General features: G+C 38.7%; 1 protein-coding gene across 2 annotated transcripts in view; it reads left to right on the top strand.

Moving 5' to 3' along the window:
- Positions 1 to 2,382, top strand: part of LOC111143793 (enhancer of polycomb homolog 2) — a 115,877-nt gene extending 113,495 nt beyond the window's left edge. For both annotated transcript variants that reach the window (XM_022497687.1, XM_022497678.1), the window contains exon 14: positions 1,116 to 2,382. In XM_022497687.1, coding sequence (XP_022353395.1) covers positions 1,116 to 1,188 — 73 coding nt within the window. In that variant the 3' untranslated portion in view covers positions 1,189 to 2,382. The remainder of the gene's footprint in view (positions 1 to 1,115) is intronic.
- The last annotated feature ends 16,510 nt before the right edge of the window (positions 2,383 to 18,892 follow it).

Below are 18,892 nucleotides of genomic sequence, written 5' to 3'. Positions count from 1 at the left end.
TTTTAACTGCCCAAGCAATAGTTGTTTATTGATTGACTTGCTTTTTAAACAGATACTGAGATCTGCTTAGTGTCGAGTTCTTTGACTTAGATTCTTTTGTTTGAGGTCACTAGTAGGATGCTTAAATGACAGTCATATAAAAGTATTAAAAACAAGGGGGAAAAACACATCAAATTAAAAACAATAAACCCCCAAGAAATACATCAAAAAATATTTTAGAAGCTTCAGTCTTCTGTTACTTTTTGGAGCATAGACGGTTGGGAAGGTTAGAGGAGTTGTTATTACTTCCATGTAAGAGCTTTTATTTTCAAATCAAAATTTGTGTTCCCGGGGCGCCTGGGTGGCTCAGTGGGTTAAGCCTCTGCCTTCAGCTCAGGTCATGATCCCAGGGTCCTGGGATCGAGCCCTGCATCGGGCTCTCTACTCAGCAGGGAGCCTGCTTCCTCTTCTCTCTCTCTCTCTACCTGCCTCTCAGACTACTTGTGATCTCTGTCCGTCAAATGAATAAATAAAAAAAAAAAAAATAATAATAATAATTTGTGTTCCCTTCAGTATTACACACAAAGGGAAAGTAAGTTATTTTCTCTATATAATAAAATTGAGAATATTCTGAGATTAGCTAAATCTGTGATAATATATTTCAGGGTATGTTTTTATATTTCTCTCTGATACTAATACATGAGAACAGTGCATCAAAACAGTTGAGGTGCATGAATTAATAACTACATGACCTTAAACCTATAAAAGTATAATGTAAAGAGTAATACTGTGCTTCTAATGATTATTCTTTTTGAGCATTATATGGTTCATCTATTATAAAAAACTTGGATGGTCCTGTGTTACATTTCATGAGTAGTTTGTCATTGGTTTCTACTAAAATACTATGTTAAATTACTGTGTTTCCTAAGTAAACAGTTAAAACCAAGTAATTACAAATTAGTAGGATTTCTTAGCTGAAAAAAAAACTTGCCCTCATTCCTGTATAGAAATGATAAAAATGGGAAATACTCTTGGGAAGTACGTGTTTAGTTATAGTTACATAAAAAGTGTCTGTAAATACTGCTAATATATTCTAGAGAGCACTTATGTTTATTTTACTCTTGGCCTTTTTTTAGAGAGAACCATGAACCTGAAAGATTGGGCTTAAATGGAATAGCAGAGACAACAGTAGCTATGGAAGTGACATAACCTAAAACATGTGGCTTTTGACCTGTGCTGATGGTGTGCAGTCATTCATATTCCAGCTGAATGCAAAAGGCGACGCACTCTGTGGATTACAGAGTGTAACAATGGACCTAAATGGACTACAATATATCGGATATTAAATCGATATATGATGTATATTTTGTAAAATTGGGAAAATCACTACCTTGTAAAATAGTTTATTTGTATCATCAATATTATTTCTGTTACTTGAATAGTAGATATTCATCATCATGCTTTTGCACTTGAATTTGCAACTGAATGGATTTTAAAAAATAATTCTTTAATGGGATCATGAGCATGAAATGGGATCCTGCATCACTTGTTTTAACTATTTATTTTGCCATGTTTACATTTTGTATCTTGTAAAAATAAATCCAACTTTGTGTCTAAAAAGTTAAAGATTCATAGCTAGGAAATGAAATTCTTGTAATTTTTTTCTAAAGGAACTGTAAAGTTTTCACTTGGTTCATTTTGTTTCACAATTTGACTAGATGGACTTTTTGGTAAATACTAGTGGCATTTCACTGTCAAATATGAAGTTCAAGGCAAAATAGTATTTTCTATTACTGTGCAGGGGAAAGGGATGGATCGATACATGCAAATTTAATGTAGTAACTCACTTTTCCATATATTTTGAATGTATATTTCTATTTATAATACCAGTTTATAAAAAAATAATTACACAGGAAAAACGGACTAAGAAAAATTATGCATCTAGCACATTTAAACTGTGCAGATAAGAAAATTTTTCAAGGATTACATTTTATCTGAAGACTGCGTATTTTAACTGGCTTTAAAACTGTAACACACCACATAAAGGATATTTTACCAGGTATGTATTGCATCATATCATTGCAATAATTATTGGAAGTCTAGATATCGAGCCATCCCAGGTGTTGGGAGGGGGGGAGGGTTGTGGCAAGATTGTCTTTTCAATTTTGGAGAGTTTTCCTGTGGCTACAAGGCAAGTAACGGGTTGGAAAAAGTCTGACTGTAAGCGTTGGACACCTTCATAGTGTAGTGTTTTAGTGACTTTTTTTATACGGTTCTTGTAAATTAGATACGTGTAGTGGTGTTTCAGAATGTTTGTTTATGCACTAGTTCAGACAACTTTCCCTGTTACTTGTTCTTGATAAGTGAAAACTGCAGGGAAATAAAAATACATATCAAAACATGGACATGCTGCATATGTGTTTATTTCACAATGTGCACACAATATAAGTGAAAACTTAAGGGAGATGATAGCACTTAACAGCACTTTTCATTTTCACAGTGCTTTCCAAGCATTAATGAAAAGAATTATAAGAAGCTCATCTGTGGGCACTATTGGGTTTCAGATAATCCAATATAAACTACCTTTGATATGAAAAGTTCTTAAAATATTTTACGGAATGTAAGCAATTTGCAGTATAACATTCATTGAACTCTCATAAATGAGCCTCATTTTATAAATAAAAGTTTAGAGTAGAATTATATTGCAAGGGGGTTTTGTCAAGTAAGTACTGGGAAATGTAAATATTTTTAATGAATATGATTAAAACCATTTCAAACTTACATAATTTTATACTTTACATTTTTTATATCTGCAGTCCTGAAAGTTGTAAATTGATATGTCAGTTGAATTAATGGGCCAAGATTTCTACTGAGAGTGGTTTTTATTCAGGTCCTAAATGTGTAAAGCAATTTATGGTCAAAACCACAGAAAAAAATAAATTAATTTCTTCATTGGTTGTGACCTGATAGGATCCATGCTCGTTTCTGCCATACTACCTCTGGAGTTACTCATTGCTGATGCTATAAAGGAAATAATTTTAATTTGATTTGTATTATGACTGTGTTCATTCTGCTTTTAGTTGGATGTATCTCCTTGCTATTAAGAACTTAATAACTTTAGTGCCAATTTTGGAGAAAGCTTTTTTTTCCATTTTACTAAGTAAAGCATGAAGTGAATTTGCCTTATGTGATATACATGTTATAAATAATTGAAGTAAAACAAAAGAACTATCCATTTGTACAGTTTCTGGAAATGTGGCAAATCCAGAACTTATCAAAGACTGGTGACCAATTTATTTGTTCCTTTTGAAGTAAAATAGAAAAATAAGCCTTCCTTATTTTGGTGGTTGTAACTGTTTCACAGATGGCATTTCAGTTACTTGCACACACATTTTTCCAGTTCTTTTCAAAAACTTATAAGTGACAAAATACTTACTTTCACCTTATTAAAGAACTGTTTATCTTTGCACTGGCCCTCCACTGGGCAGTACCACCATACCTTGGTTTCTGAGGAAACTAGTATTGGTACTTGTGGTTCAGTAACCTTCTAGAGACCTTGGAGAGTGGGTTTTTTGTTTTTGCTGGGATCAATAGGTTGGTTGGTTGGGTTTTTTGGGCTTTTTGTTTTTAAACAAAAGGATAACTCTCATGTCCTGGGGTATCTTATAATTTGATATAGATAGAAATATTTATATAAACTCACAAGATAATCATTATGACCAGTTATTATGATGTGGCTGTAAGTATATTTGAGGATGTTTTACATACCTTTTTTTTTTTGGCAAAAGACCAAAGGAAAAATAATATCTGGAGGACACATTTACAAAATTACATATGTCACACACACATTCTTTTTTTAAAAATAGGGAGGTACAGTATTTCCACCTGCGCTTAGTGTTTAGTGTTTATTACCAAGGTTGGTTTTTCTGTGGGAAGAAGAACAGTAAGGAAGACTAACATTTTAGAGATTTACCCCTAGTATATACTACTATATTTGAATGTAGTGTTATATTTTGAACAGATTTTTTTGATTAATAATATACTTCTGACAGAACTGTCTCATTCCTTAACTAACTTGGCAAACTATTAAATTTCAAAAAGTTAGGTGTATTTCAAGAAATTTACTATTATGTAAGACGAGGTTTTTTTCATTAGTAATTGGAATATACTCATGTCTAACATCGTGGAGCATGTAGTTTTCTCTTAGTGATTTTTTTTTTCATTTTGTTCTAACAATTATGTAAGTACCAGTAATATCCCCATTTTACAAATCAGGAAAGTGAAGCTTGGAGAAATCAAACAACTTGCCCTATGTCACATAGCTGGTAAGTTACTGAGCCAGGAATTAAATTTAGGTAGTCACCACACTTCCAACCACTGCTTCCCATCTTTAAAGTGGAAGAAGTTCTCTTCAAGGAAGTACTTACTGTACTTCTCAGTCCACTTGGCAGCATCTGTAGCACACAGAGCCTCAACCTTATTTAGAAAACAGCCTCCCCCACTCTTACACCACCAGGCAATCAATGTTTTGTTTTGTATTTCCAAGACTGAGTGCATTAGATCCAACTTTGGCTTCTAGCCATCCACCAAGCAACCCCAAATCCGTTTATCCTCCGTCAGCCAGACTTAGCCAGTAAGTGCTTACAGCTCTCAATCAGCACAGGGTCTTGGGAGCTGGATCTGGGCAAGGACTTGGCTGAATTTTAGCCTCTTCTGGACCTTGGTTTCCCCATCTGAAAGATGAGCAAGTTCCTGGGACACCTGGGTGGCTCAGTGGGTTAAGCCTCTGCCTTCGGCTCAGGTCATTATCTTAGAGTCCTGGGATCGAGCCCTGAATTGGGCTTCCTGCTCAGCCGGGAGCCTGCTTCCCCCTCTCTCTGCCTGACTCTCGGCCTACTTGTGATCTCTCTCTGTCAAATAAACAAAGATCTTTAAGACAAGCAAGTTCCCAAGATTCCAGAAAGGAGGCCACTAATGAATTGGTGAAGGATTAAGTATGGCCCATGTCCCATTGTTTTCTCCCCAAGGAGCTAAATGATGTGGGAGCTAAGGCTGAGCATACAGCTACTCCAGAGCTGCTTTTTTAAGTCATTAATGTCATCAAGGCAGACTAGCATATGGACAATTGTATTCCAAAAGGTAAAGCAGCTGAGTTTGTGAAACCAATAATTCTAGCTAGCTTCATGACTACGGGTCTCCAAAAGTCACAAGGAATCTATTATTTTTCAGAGGTGTCAGTGAAGAAAACGAGACCATGAAGAAAACAAGTTTTCAGTGAAGAAAACAAGGCAGAACACAGTACAGTAGAGTATCGGAATTTATCAGAACAGAATTTAGTGAGTGTGGTTTTAATCCTTTCTCTACCATTTAATTGGCAGGTGATTTTAATATCTTCATATCTCTGAACTTGGATCAGAAGATGAATGGGTAGAATTAGGTAATCTGTAATATCACCACCACCTCTGATACTACAGGGATCAAATCTCCCACTTCCCCAGGTGGTCCCCTTACTTTCCAGAAAAATCACTGTCCCTGTTACTTTCACTGTCCATTAATTTGGCATCAGTATTCAAAAGAATCAGTAACAAATCAGACCTTATATACCTTCCTACTATATGCCTTTTCGATAAGCATTATCTGAAGGGGAACTGTTTAATTTCAAATGGGCTTTGAACTTTTTAGCTGTGGCTTACTGCAAAGCTTGAAATTTAAACAGAGAAGAAGGAGGTTAACACTAAGCCACATAGTTCTCCAGCAATGACTTACTTGGTACCAAATTTTAGGCTTGGGCTTTCTCTTAAGTGAGGTCTTCTGTGTCATACTAAGATTAAGAGTTCTGCATGTACTTAAGTATTTGTGTACTTCAGATGTTATGTTCATGAACTCCCCCTTGTAATATCATTGTGTATTTGAACAAAACCCCTACTGGACTGGCTAACTGATTAGAATACTATTGCAAGTCAAGGTGACAAAATATCTCTGAACATTGACCCTTCCTCGGAGTGAACATTATCCTCAGGAAAGCCTACGATTCTGCAATTACCTTTATTGCTAGAACAAAAGAGGTTGACTCCAATCACAAAAAGAAAATTATTCCACCTTCAGCATATAAACTATTGATTTAGTCAACAGCATATTCTACAACAATCACATTTTCCTTTTGCTAATGTTGAAAACCTTTAACCATTGGTGCATAGAAGAACAATGTGTTCTTCCTCTGCTCAGTGCCAGAGACACTGGAGGTCATGGCATGCACACACAGTTTCTGTCTTACTGATGCCTGTCTCATGTGCTGTTCTCACTGCCATAAGTAGCTTTTGGCCAGTGGCCACATGAGCCCAGAGTAAGGGTAAGATGCAGGATCTCAGCTTTATTCAACATGGCATCTATGCGATCTGCTGAGGAATAAACTTCTACAAACAAACCATATATTGTATGTGAGTTAGGAGCAAGCTAAAATGAAGGTGGAGCTGCTCTTTGTTCACATCTGGAAGCTCAAGTAGGGAAGAATCCACTTCTAAGCTCCCTCAGGTTGTAGACAGAATTCACCTCCTTGTGGCTATAGAACTCACAGCGATTTGCTTTTTCAAAGGTAGCAATGGAAGAGTGTCTGCTATGTGAAGTCCCTGCTTCAGAGAAGACTAGACCTTCTTGACAGGCTCGTCTGATTAGCTCAGGCTCATGCAGCCTGATCTGCTTTAACTTAGTCAACTGATTAAGGATCTTAATCACATTTGTATAATTCTTTCACTTGCTCTGCTCTGTTAGAAGCAAGTCATAGGCCTTGCTCACACTCAAGAGGAGGGAATTACACAGAGATACTAAGAGAGGGGAATTACAGGGCCACCCACAGGCATGCCTGTCCCACTGGTGTAATTGGATTAGCCCTGGCCCACTAATTGCTCTCTCCCTGCCTTCCCCCATCTCAGTATCTTGGATTAACTTCAAAAGAAAAACATATTTTTAATGAACATTTAAGGTATACTGTTAGTGCAAACATTTTTCCATTTTATGAATCATAAATTCCACAGTTCTGGGTGTTAGGCAGGAGGTCAGGTCCAGTCTGGCCATAAGGTTGGCCATCATCAGCGTGAAAGCCTTGTGGAAACTGGAGTGGATGAGATCAGAGAGAAAAAGAGGAGGAATAGCAGAAGAGTGAACAGTCAAACCTCAGCCTCCATGTGGCCAGAGGAGTGGAGAGGGACAGAAGAGACAGGTAGCAATCAGGGAGGAGGAGCTGTGATCCAAGGGCTTTTAATTTCCTTCGGAAGAACCATGCAGAGATAAGAGTGCAAGTGGGTAGATGTGAGTGTTGTGGTTGGTAAAGAAATAAGAGGTGGTGAGAGTTCAGCAAGGGGATGAAAAGGAATGACACGATGAGAAAGCCTGACTTCAAGTCCTTACCAGCACTTCTAGCCACCACAAGCACTTCAGAGAGCTTTGAAAAGTACAGATGTGTGGGGGTCTCATCCCAGGCTGGTTGAATCAAGATTTCCAAAAGTAGGTTGGGATACCAGTATTTTTTGTTGTAGTTCTTTTGTCTGTTCATGTGATCAGTTCATTGATTGGTTTTTTTGTTTGTAAGTTCAATAGATGGTGTTTGTTGGTTGGAGGTAAAGTTAGGAATGACCAGTCTGATCTTTCTGTTTACTGGTTATAATCATAGACAAGTAACTTCACTAAAAAGCTCAGAAGGGATTTTCTTAGTTATCAAATAAGGAGGGTTAAATAATTTCCCTAGTCCCATTAGCTCCAAAGAAATACAATGAATGCCTCTCACTGAGCAAACTCCATATTCAGCCACTGCTGAATATGAAGCATTCCTTATAACAAATACTGTTCCCCTCTCTTTTAATGTTTTCAGATTGTATGCCTTAAAAAAATAATTCTGGGGGCGCCTGGGTGGCTCAGTGGGTTAAGCCGCTGCCTTCGGCTCAGGTCATGATCCCAGGTCCTGGGTTCAAGCCCCACATCGGGCTTTCTGCTCAGCAGGGAGCCTGCTTCCTCCTCTCTCTCTGCCTGCCTCTCTGCCTACTTGTGATTTCTCTCTGTCAAATAAATAAATAAAATCTTTAAAAAAATAATAATAATTCTGTCTTAGAGTTCTCAAATTAACATGGTGGTTATGTAAATTCTCTACAGCAATTGGTAAATATACCTCATACTTCCCCATTTCAAGAAATCTAAATTCTAATCTAACCACCTCCAGAACATTATCGTGCTCAGAGAAAATTACTCCCCGTATTGATCTAACAACCTCTTTTCAAACACTCATTCACTCCAGTGTTACAGGTCTTCGGGCCCTCTAGACCTCAGCTGTCAGCAACCACTTTCCAACTGTATACTACTACTCTGGTATTTGACTACAAGAACAAAGTTACTGTCTTCAGGAAGCCGTTGAAGAGAATTTTGCTTGCATAACATTACACAGCATTGGAGCTTCTCTTTCCCAGGACCTCTTTGCTTCTGTGTACTACTTTCTGCCATGGATTTGAATACTATTTTTATCCCAGAGACTTTAAAATTTTAATCTTTATCACAGAACTCTGCTCTAAATTCCACTCTTCCACATCCAAGTCTCTGTTGACACCAGCACTTCCAAGTCTCACAGACCTGCCAAAACATGTCTTGCCTGCATACTTCCACATCAGCCTCCACCACCTCCTCAGGCCATGTCCACACAGCCCAGGCTCTACCCTCTCAGCTATGGCACTGCCACGCACCTAACCATTTTGATTCCTCCCTTTCCTCATCCCAGCCCTGTTCCAATCCATCCACAAGTCTTCTGACATGAGCTCCACAATGTGCATGGTATCCATCCATTTTTCTCCTTGTTCAGATCACCACTATCTTGTCCAGAGCACTGCGGTCTCCTGCAGGATGGCAGTCTCATGACCCTTCTCCCCACTTCCATTCTTGCTCATTTCCAATCAGTTCACTCACAGCAAATGTGATCCTTTAAAAATCAGCCCTTTGTCTGTACTGTCATTTGCAAATATCTTCTCCCATTCCGTGGGTTCCTCTTTGTTTTGTTGACTGTTTCCTTTGCTGTGCAGAAGCTTTTGGTCTTGATGAAGTTCCAGAAGTTCATTTTCGCTTTTGTTTCCTTTGCCTTTGGAGACATATCTTGAAAGAAGTTGCTATGGCCGATGTCGAAGAGGTTACTGCCTATGTTCTCCTCTAGGATTTTGGTAGATTCCTGCCTCACGTTGAGGTCTTTTACCCATTTCGAGTTTATCTTTGTGTACGGTGTAAGAGAATGGTCAAGTTTCATTCTTCTACACATAGCTGTCCAGTTTTCCCAGCACCATTTATTGAGGAGACTATCTTTTTTCTCCTCTGTATATTTTTTCCTGCTTTGTTGAAGATTATTTGACCATAGAGTTGAGGGTCCATATCTGGGCTCTCTACTCTGTTCCACTGGTCTATGTGTCTGTTTTTGTGCCAGTACCATGCTGTCTTGGTGATCACAGCTTTGTACTAAAGTTCGAAATCAGGCAATGTGATGCCCCCAGTTTTGTTTGTTTTTCTTTTTCAACACTTCCTTAGCAATTCGGGGTCTCTTCTGATTCCATACAAATTTTAGGATTGTTTGCTCCAGCTCTTTGAAAAATGCCAGTGGAATTTTGACCGGAATGGCATTGAAAGTATAGATTGCTCTAGGCAGTATAGACATTTTAACAATGTTTATTCTTCCAATCCATGAGCATGGAATGGTCTTCCATCTTTTTGTGTCTTCTTCAATTTCTTTCATGAGTGTTCTGTAGTTCCTTGAGTACAGATCCTTTACCTCTTTGGTTAGGTTTATTCCCAGGTATCTTATGGTTCTTGGTGCTATAGTAAATGGAATCGATTCTCTAATTTCCCTTTCTGTATTTTCATTGTTAGTGTATAAGAAAGCCACTGATTTCTGTACATTGATTTTGTATCCTGCCACATTACTAAATTGCTGTATGAGTTCTAGTAGTTTGGGGGTGGAGTCTTTTGGGTTTTCCATATAAAGTATCCTATCATCTGCAAAGAGAGAGAGTTTGACTTCTTCATTGCCAATTTGAATACCTTTTATTTCTCTTTGTTGTCTAATTGCTGTTGCTAGGACTTCTAACACTATGTTGAACAAGAGTGGTGAGAGTGGGCATCCAACAGTACATTTAAAAGATTATCCACCATGACCAGGTGGGATTTATCCCTGGGTTGCAGGGATGGTTCAACATTTGCAAATCAATCAGTGTAATAGAACAAATCAGTAAAAGAAGAGAGAAGAACCACATGGTCCTCTCAATTGATGCAGAAAAAGCTTGTGGCAAGATACAGCATCCCTTCCTGATTAAAACCCTTCAAAGTATAGGGATAGAGGGAACATTCCTCAACTTCATAAAATCTATCTATGCAAAACCCACAGTGAATATCATCCTCAATGGGGAAAAGCTGACAGCCTTCCCTTTGAGATCAGAACTCGACAAGGAAGATCCTTTAAAAATCAGATGACCTCGGGGCACCTGGGTGGCTCAGTGGGTTAAAGCCTCTGCCTTCGGCTCAGGTCATGATCCCAGGATCCTGGGATCGAGCCCCACATTGGGCTCTCTGCTTGGCGGGGAGCCTGCTTCCCTCTCTCTCTCTCTCTGCCTGCCTCTCTGCCTACTTGTGATCTCTCTGTCAAATAAATAAAATATTAAAAAAAAATCAGATGATCTCAGTTGTCTTCTAAAGCTTCCCATTGTTTCCCATTACGGTTTATCATGAGCACACCACGAAGGCACACGCAGGAGTTGTGTCTTTCCACAACATCAGCTTTATTCAATCATAAAGCAAAGTTAAATCACAATGACAAAGCAGGTTCAGGATTCCAGACTCAGTGACAATTCACCATGGGATTAAACTTGGCTTCTTCCACAGCACATGGAGCAGGACAGAAGACAAGCTGCACAACAAACAACATAACAGAAGGGCGCAGGAAGTGAACGAACCAAACATAAAGTCAGTCTGGGGGTGTGCAGTTGAGGTAAGGTTTCAGTCTGGCCCCAGGTCAGCTCTCTGTACTCACTGCTTCTGATGTTCAAGCAAGAAGGATCTCGGTTCTGTTCAGAGATCCATCAGGCAGAGCTTTCGGCGGCTGCCTTTTATAGGTCAGACGTAGAGGGGTCATGTCCAAAGAGTCTGATGCTATGCTGCCCAAATCCTTCCCTTCCCATTTCAAAGGGATTTAATCAGTTTTGGGTCTGTGCAGACCTCCTCTGGGTCTGCTTATTATCAGTTCTGGGATGTGAGCATTGGTCCCAGTGAGATCTCCTAGCTATAGTACCTTAACTGCTTGGGTCATTACTTGACACAGGCCCCTGCTTGATAGGAGAGACTCCATTTTGCTCTCTACACAATTGAAATCCAATGATTTTAACTACCATAACTACCAAGATTCTAAGATCTTCTGTGTCTTGTTCTGCCTTGTTCTCCTAACTCATCTCATATTACTTTTTCCCCATACCACACTCCAGCCGCCACTGGTAGATCCAATCCTGACTTTAACAAATGATTTCCTGCCTCAGTGCCTTTGTATGTGGACACGACTGTCTAGAATACTCCTTCTGCCTATTAGCTTCTTCTTATCTTTTAGGCTTAGAGGGTCCCCCTCCTCAGAGAGATGCCCTCTGGCCATCCTCTGGTGTTCTCTGTCCCAGTTCTTTATCTATGAATGGTACAAAGGAAATACTTTTAATTGTATTATTTGTCTGCTTACTAGTCCCTTTGCTGCCTCATGAGCCTCATGATGACAGGGACTTGCTCTCTGTTTAATCTCCTGTGCTTGGCATAGAGCCTGGGACGTGGTAGTTGCTGAAATATTTGTTGAACAAATAAGTGAATGAATAACAATTAGTGCCATCAAACAGAATCAAGAGATTTCCTTCTTATTTTTTATTCTTTTTATGGTTATTTTAAACTGAAACACGGTAATCACTAAATATAGTTTCATTTATCTTGGACTTATTAGCCAAACAGACTTGAAGTCTAAAATAGTCTAATTATGCTTAAAATGCTTGACCTATGGTTTCTGAAACTGGTTTACTTTTCAAAGCATCCTTAGAGGGTGCTGTCATCTTTTTTAATCTGTAGTCTAGCAGATGGTTGTAGGTGGGTAGTGGCAGAAAATAGGCTTTAAGATTCCCAAAAGCTATTTTTCTACTTGTATTTATACAGAATTAGCAGTCATGCTCAAGTATACGAAAATCTGGAAACAGACGGGATAGCTGCTGGTTTCGTCATTGTATTTGTGAGCTGGAAATATTTCATCATCAATGATTACTGTAAGACTCATATCTGGTTTTGTGACTAATCAATGTTTCCTTATGCATTCTGCTTTCTGGGTATATTTTTATCAAAAAAATCAGATTTCAACACGCTTACCAGGAATGTAATGAATTATTAAAGCTTTCCACTTAAGCTATTTTGGAGGGAGGATGCTTGCTCACACCAAAGCCACACCAGATGTTCGCCCAAAAATGCAAATAACACTTGAACCCAACTGTTGATCTTTGACCTCCATTCTCCTCCAGAGGTGGCTCGCCTTAGGCTTAATTTTTCACCTGTAAACCATTCTGTCTGGCTGCTTTAAAAAGTGCTGTTCTCCCCAACTTCCAATACCGCAGGTGAGATTTGTTTCTGTGTTCATGAATGATGAACAACCCTTGTTTCAAGGTTTTTTTTGTTTTTTGTTTTTTTTTTGTCTTTTTCCATTTTGTCTTAGGGAATATACTGCAATGGATTTTTTTTTTTTTTTATCCCTAAAAAGCCCTACTGATGATCTTGTCCAACTCTCTTATTTTACTGAAAAAGAAACTGGGACCCAGACAGGTGAAGAAGCCTGCCCACAGCTAGGTGGTGCCCAATCTGGAACTGACCCTACAAGTTTTGGGAATTCCCAGTGTACTTTTGAACATTCATGACCAACAAATGCTTGTTTCAGTGGTTTTCAGCTCTTAGTTCTAAGTTTGAAAGTGTTAGACGGCCATGTTACTAATGAGCATTTAAGTGGTTTGTCATACACGTTATATAAATTAGGGACCCTTAAAATGGCATGCTTTGGAGTTAGTATTTAAAATGCCCCTTTGCGGGGCCCCTGGGTGGCTCAGTGGGTTAAAGCCTCTGCCTTCGGCTCAGGTCATGATCCCAGGGTCCTGGGATCGAGCCCCGCATCGGCTCTCTGCTCAGCAGGGAGCCTGCTTCCCCCTCTCTCTCTGCCTGCCTCTCTGCCTACTTGTGATCTCTGTCTGTCAAATAAATAAATAAATAAAATCTTTTTAAAAAATTAAAAAATAAATTAAAATAAAATAAAATGTCCCTTTGCCTTTAAGGCAATACTTAAGAGTATTGCCGATAAGTAGACATTCATTAAATTATACAACTTTTGGGGTGCTTGGATGGCTCAAGCTATTAAGCATCTGCCTTCAGCTCAGGTCATAACATAGGGGTCTTTGGATGGAGCTCCTTGCTCAGTGTGAGTCTGCGACTCCCTCTCCCTCTGTCCCTCCCCCCAACTCCTGTGCTCAAGCTCTCGCAAATAAATAAATAAAATATTTTAAATAATAAAATAAATTGCACAACTTTTTTAAAATTGCAAGCCAACTTTTCAGAAGTTTTGCATATATTCACTAATTTGGCCTAATTTTATTGGATTAAAGATAATTATTTGCATGTACTTAAATCAGATATATCTTTCAAACTAGCAATTTCACTAGAAAGTGGTAAATTACTGGGGTAGTGAGCTCCTACTAATGGCGCTCAGGCAATCCATAGAGACTGTATGGAAATCTGGACAAGATGTCTTCTTTTGATTTTATTTTCTGATTTTTCAGAATATCTAAATTTATCACCTTATTCAGCAACCACTGACCACTCACTATATTTAAGACACCCTTGGATGCTATTGGGGATATACAATTTTAAGAATCTTGGCCCTCTGGAGAAAAAGACACATACCTGTACCAATGGAGGATGGGAACCGAAATTAGCTGACCTGGGTCTTGGTTTCAACTCCTGGACTGCTTGAATCCCACTAACATGGTTCCTGAACTCCAGGACTTTACATTACTCTTCAAATAAAAATCCAGCTCCCTCCCCTGGTCTACATGACCCTTTCTCACCTGCTCCCTGCCCACCTCTTAGATCTCATTAATCCATGTCCTCTCCGGTGGCCACAGAGCCTGTGAGCACTGCTCCCTCTGTCTAGAGCACTCTCTGCTCACATGGTCACATGACTATAGCTCCTTCTTCATAGTTCCCAGCTGAAGTACCAACCACCTGTTACATTCTGTAGCTAAACTCTCTATCCCTTCACCCTATTTCATCTTCATCATAGCATGTATTACTACCTGAATCGGCTGGTTTATTTGTCCATTTATTTGTTGCCTGTGTCTCTTCCTTCTAGACTGTCAGTCTCATTAGAGCTGAAACAATGTCTGTCTTATTCCTGGCTCTATCCTCGTCACCTTGCACAGCAGCCTGGAATATAATAAGGGCTCAGTATATAGTTCCTGAATAAATAAGTGAATGATTGGTGCTAGTCCGATTACACCAGGATTTCTTGAGAAGCTTTAAAATCAAATTTGGGGCTATACCTCCAGGGATTCTGATTCATTCTAAGAGTCCTAGGAATCTGGTTTTAAATTCTGCCCCCACCCCACCCAAAATTCTTTCTTATGCTCAGCTTTAGGACCCAGTGTACTAACACCAAATGATCCCTTGGGTTCTTTCACTTCCCAATGCAGCCTATTTCCACTATGATTGCCTTATTAGAAAGATCTTCCTGGGGCTCCTGGTTAGCTCAGTGGGTAGACCATTCAGCTCTTGATCTCAGAGTCATGAGTCTGAGCCCTCTGTTGGGTGTAGAGCCTACTTGAAAGAAAGAAAGATCTTCCTGATGCTGAGCTAGAATCTTCATCTACTTCCCAACCCATTGGTCCAAGTTCTACTCTTTAAGGCCATATATAATGTCATTCATCCATTTGTTCATTCATTCATTCAATATTCAATATTCATTAAAGACCCACCATATACCAGTGCTGTTGAGGTACAGGGATTCAACATTTAAAACATTGCCCTAAGAAGTGTCCCACTGTCTAATCTACCTCTACAGTTAGCTGTATTTCCACATTTATTAGTTTCTGGTTTGTGCTTCCAGTGTTTCTCAATGCAAATACAAGGAAACAAACAAACAAAGCCGCTCATATTCTTATCTTCCTTCTTCCTTACACAAAATGGAGCAAACAACATACATTATTTTACACCTTTTTTCATTTAAAAGTACATCCAAGAAATGAGATGTATTAACAGAATGGAGGTTGTAGGATTTTGCCCTCTCGCCAGTAATATTTTAATGTCTGTTCCCACCCAGTCTTACCAATAGTGTTCTTTTGTTGTTGTTGTTTTAAAGATTTATTTATTTATTTTAGAGAGAGAGTGCTCACACACCAAGTACGAGGTGTGGGGGTGGGCAGAGGGAGAGAGAGAAACTCTAAGAGGACTGTGTCCTGCGTGTGGAGCCCAACTCTGGGCTTGAGCTCACAACCCTGATATCATGACCTGAGCCAAAAGCAAAAGTTGGATGCTCAACTGACTGTGCCACCCTTGTACCCCCAATACAGTGTGTTTTTAAACTTTGGAATTTTTGTTAATCTGAAAGGTGAAAAATATTATCTCAGTGTAGGTTTGGCTTAGAATTATCTTATAATGAAAGAGATTGATTATCTTTTCATATACTTAAGGGCAACTTTTATGTCCCTTCACCAATTTTTCCATTGGAAAAAAAAATTGACAAAAATCCCAGGAGATCCATTTCAACACCCCTAAAAGAAACCCCTTAGCTATTAAGCATTTACTCATCCATTTCCTTCTCCCTCCAGCCCCTGGCAACCATCAGTCTGTTTTCTGTCTCTATGATTTTCCTATTCCAGATATTTTATATAAATAAAACCATATATGACCTTTGGTGCCTGGCTCCTTTCACACAGCATAATGTTTTTTGGAAGTTTTTTGGTTGTTGTTCTTTGTTTTTTTGTTTTGTTTTGTTTTGTTTTGTTTTGTTTTTTTAATTCAATTGAGAAAGAGAATGAGAGAGCATGAGCTGGGGGAAGAATCAGAGGATCAGAGTCAAAGCAGAATCCCCACTGAGCAGGTGCCTGGCCAGGGGCTCAATCCCAGGACCCCAGGATCATGACCTGAGCCAAAGGCACCCAGGCTCCCCTAGCATAATGGTTTTAAAGTTATCTACTGTTGTAGTATATACCAGTACTTCATTTCGTTTTATGGCTGCAAAGTATTACATTGTATGTATATACCACAGTTTACTTACCTATTCATTTGTCGATATGTTTATTTTTGGTCTTCCCGTCTCTGTCTCTGGACTTACATATATAACACTGTTATGAACATATATGTACCTGTATTGGTTTAAGTACCTATTTTCAATGTTTTTGAGTATATAACTAGGAGTGAAACTGCTACATCATATGATAATTCTGTGTTGAACTTTTTGAGTACTAGGGTTCCAATTTCTCCAACACTTTATTTTCTGGTTTGGGGTTTTGTTTGTTTGTTTGTTTTTGTTTCTTTTTTTTTTTAATGTTACCCATCCTAATTTTTGTGAAGTGGTATCTCATTGTTTTGATTTTGCATTTCCCTAATGACTAATGAAACTAAACGTCTTTGTGTGTTTGTCGGCCATTTGTATATCTTCTCTGGAGAAATGTCTATTCAAGTCCTTTACTTAATTTTAAATTGGGTTGTCGACCTTTTTGTGCTGAATTTCAAGGGTCTTAGTCTATTTTGGATAGTAAACACTTATATGATTTGCAAAGATTTTCTCCAGTGCTATAGCTTAATTTTCATTTTCTTAATAATGTTCTTTTTTTTTTTTTTAAGATTTTATTTATTCACTTGACACAGATCACAAGTAGGCAGAGAGGCAGGCAGATAGAGAGGGGGAAGCAGGCTCCCCGCTGAGCAGAAAGCCCGATATGGGGCTTGATCCCAGGACTCTGGGATCATGACCCGAGCCAAAGGCAGAGGTTTTAACCCACTGAGCCACCCAGGCGCCCCTGATAATGCTCTTTGATGCACAAAGCTTTTAATTTTGACAAAGTCCAATTTACCTATTTTTTCTTTTGTTACCTGTGCTCTTAGTATTATCTAAAAATTCACTGCCAGATACAAGATCATGAAGACTTACTCCTATGCATTTTCATAAGATTTTTTGGTTTTAAGCTCTTATACTTAGATCATTGACCCATTTTGAGTTTATTTTTATACGAGCTGTGAGTTCAGGGCCAGTCTTACTCTTTTGTATGTGATATCCAATTGTCCCTGCCCCATCATCTGAAAAGACTTATTATTTCCCTGTTGAGTGGTCTTGGCACTCTTGTAGAAATCAACTGGCAATAGACGTATGGGATAATCTCTGCATTCTTAATTCTTTTTTTTTTTTAAGATTTTATTTATTTATTTGACAGAGAGAGATACAGTGAGAGAGGGAACACAAGTAAGGGAGCAGCAGAGGGAGAGGGAGAAGCAGGCTTCCTGGTGGGGCTCGATCCCAGGATCCTGAGATCATGACCTGAGCCAAAGGCAGACGCTTAACAACTGAGCCACCCAGGCAACGCTGCGTTCTCAATTCTATTCCACTGATCTGCCTATCTGTATATAGAAATGTCCTTACAGGACTACCAGCATGTCATTACCATTGCTTTGCAATATGTTTTGAAATTAGGAAATGAGTTTTCCAATGTTCTTTTTCAAGACTGTTTTCGCTATCTAGGGTCCTTATAATTCCATATGAATTTGAGAACTGGCGTTTCCAAATCTGGAAAAACACTGGTGGAATTTCTACAAGACCTGCACTGAACCTGGAGATCGTTGTGGGTAGTGTTACAACCTTAATAACATTAAGTTTTCCAGTCCAGGAACATGGATTGTCTTTTCATTTATTTAGGTGTTTAATTTCTTTCACACTGTGTTGTAGTTTTCAGTATTCAAGTCTTTCACTTTCTTGGTTAAATTTATTCCTAGGTATGTTATTCTTTAGGATGTTGTAAAAAGAGGAATTCTCTTAATTTACTTTATGTGTTGTTCATTGCTGGTAAATAGAACTACAGCTGATTTTGCATGTTGATTTTGGATCCCGCAACTTTGCTGAATATATTTATTAGCTCTAGTAGTCATTTTTGTAGATTCGTTCAGATTTTCTACATTTAGGATCATGTCTTCGGTGAACAGAGAAAATTTTACCTTTCTCTCCGATTAAGATGCCTTGTATTCCTTCTCCTTACCTAATTACTCTGGCTGGAATCTTCAGTGCAATGCTGAATAACAGTGGTGAAAGTGGGCATCCTTGTCTTGTTCCTGATCTTAAAGGGAAAGCTTTCAGACTTTCAGCACTGAGTGTGGTGTTAGCTGTAGGTGTTTCATAAATGCCCTTTATGATATTGATAAAGTTCCCTCTTACTCCTAGTTTTCCAAGTGTTTCTATCGTGAAAAGTGTTGGCTTTTGTCAAATGTCTTTTCTATGTCAATTGAGATGATCATATGTTGGGGTTTTTTTCTGTAATTTTAGTAATGTTTATTATGTTGCTTGATTTTCCTTTTTTTAATATTTTATTTATTTGAGAGAGAGAGAGAGAGAGAGAGCATGCATAAGAGAGCACAAGCAAGTTGCCCGTCAAGCAAGGAGTTAGATGTGGGGCTCAATTCCAGGACCCATGAGATCATGACCTGGCTGAAGTCAGCCACTTAATCTACTGAGCCACCCAGGAACCCCTAGGTGGGTCTTCTTTTCCTAGTTTCTTAAGGTGCCAAGTTAGGCTATTGATTTGAGATGTTTATTCTCTTTTAATATAGACATTTATTGATATAAATTTCCCTCTGAGCA

Source organism: Enhydra lutris, unplaced genomic scaffold (assembly GCF_002288905.1).
Source record: "Enhydra lutris kenyoni isolate GAN:26980312 unplaced genomic scaffold, ASM228890v2 scaffoldscaffold1, whole genome shotgun sequence".
NCBI classification, from domain to species: Eukaryota; Metazoa; Chordata; class Mammalia; order Carnivora; family Mustelidae; genus Enhydra; species Enhydra lutris.
This window is presented reverse-complemented; position numbering and strand designations above follow the sequence as displayed.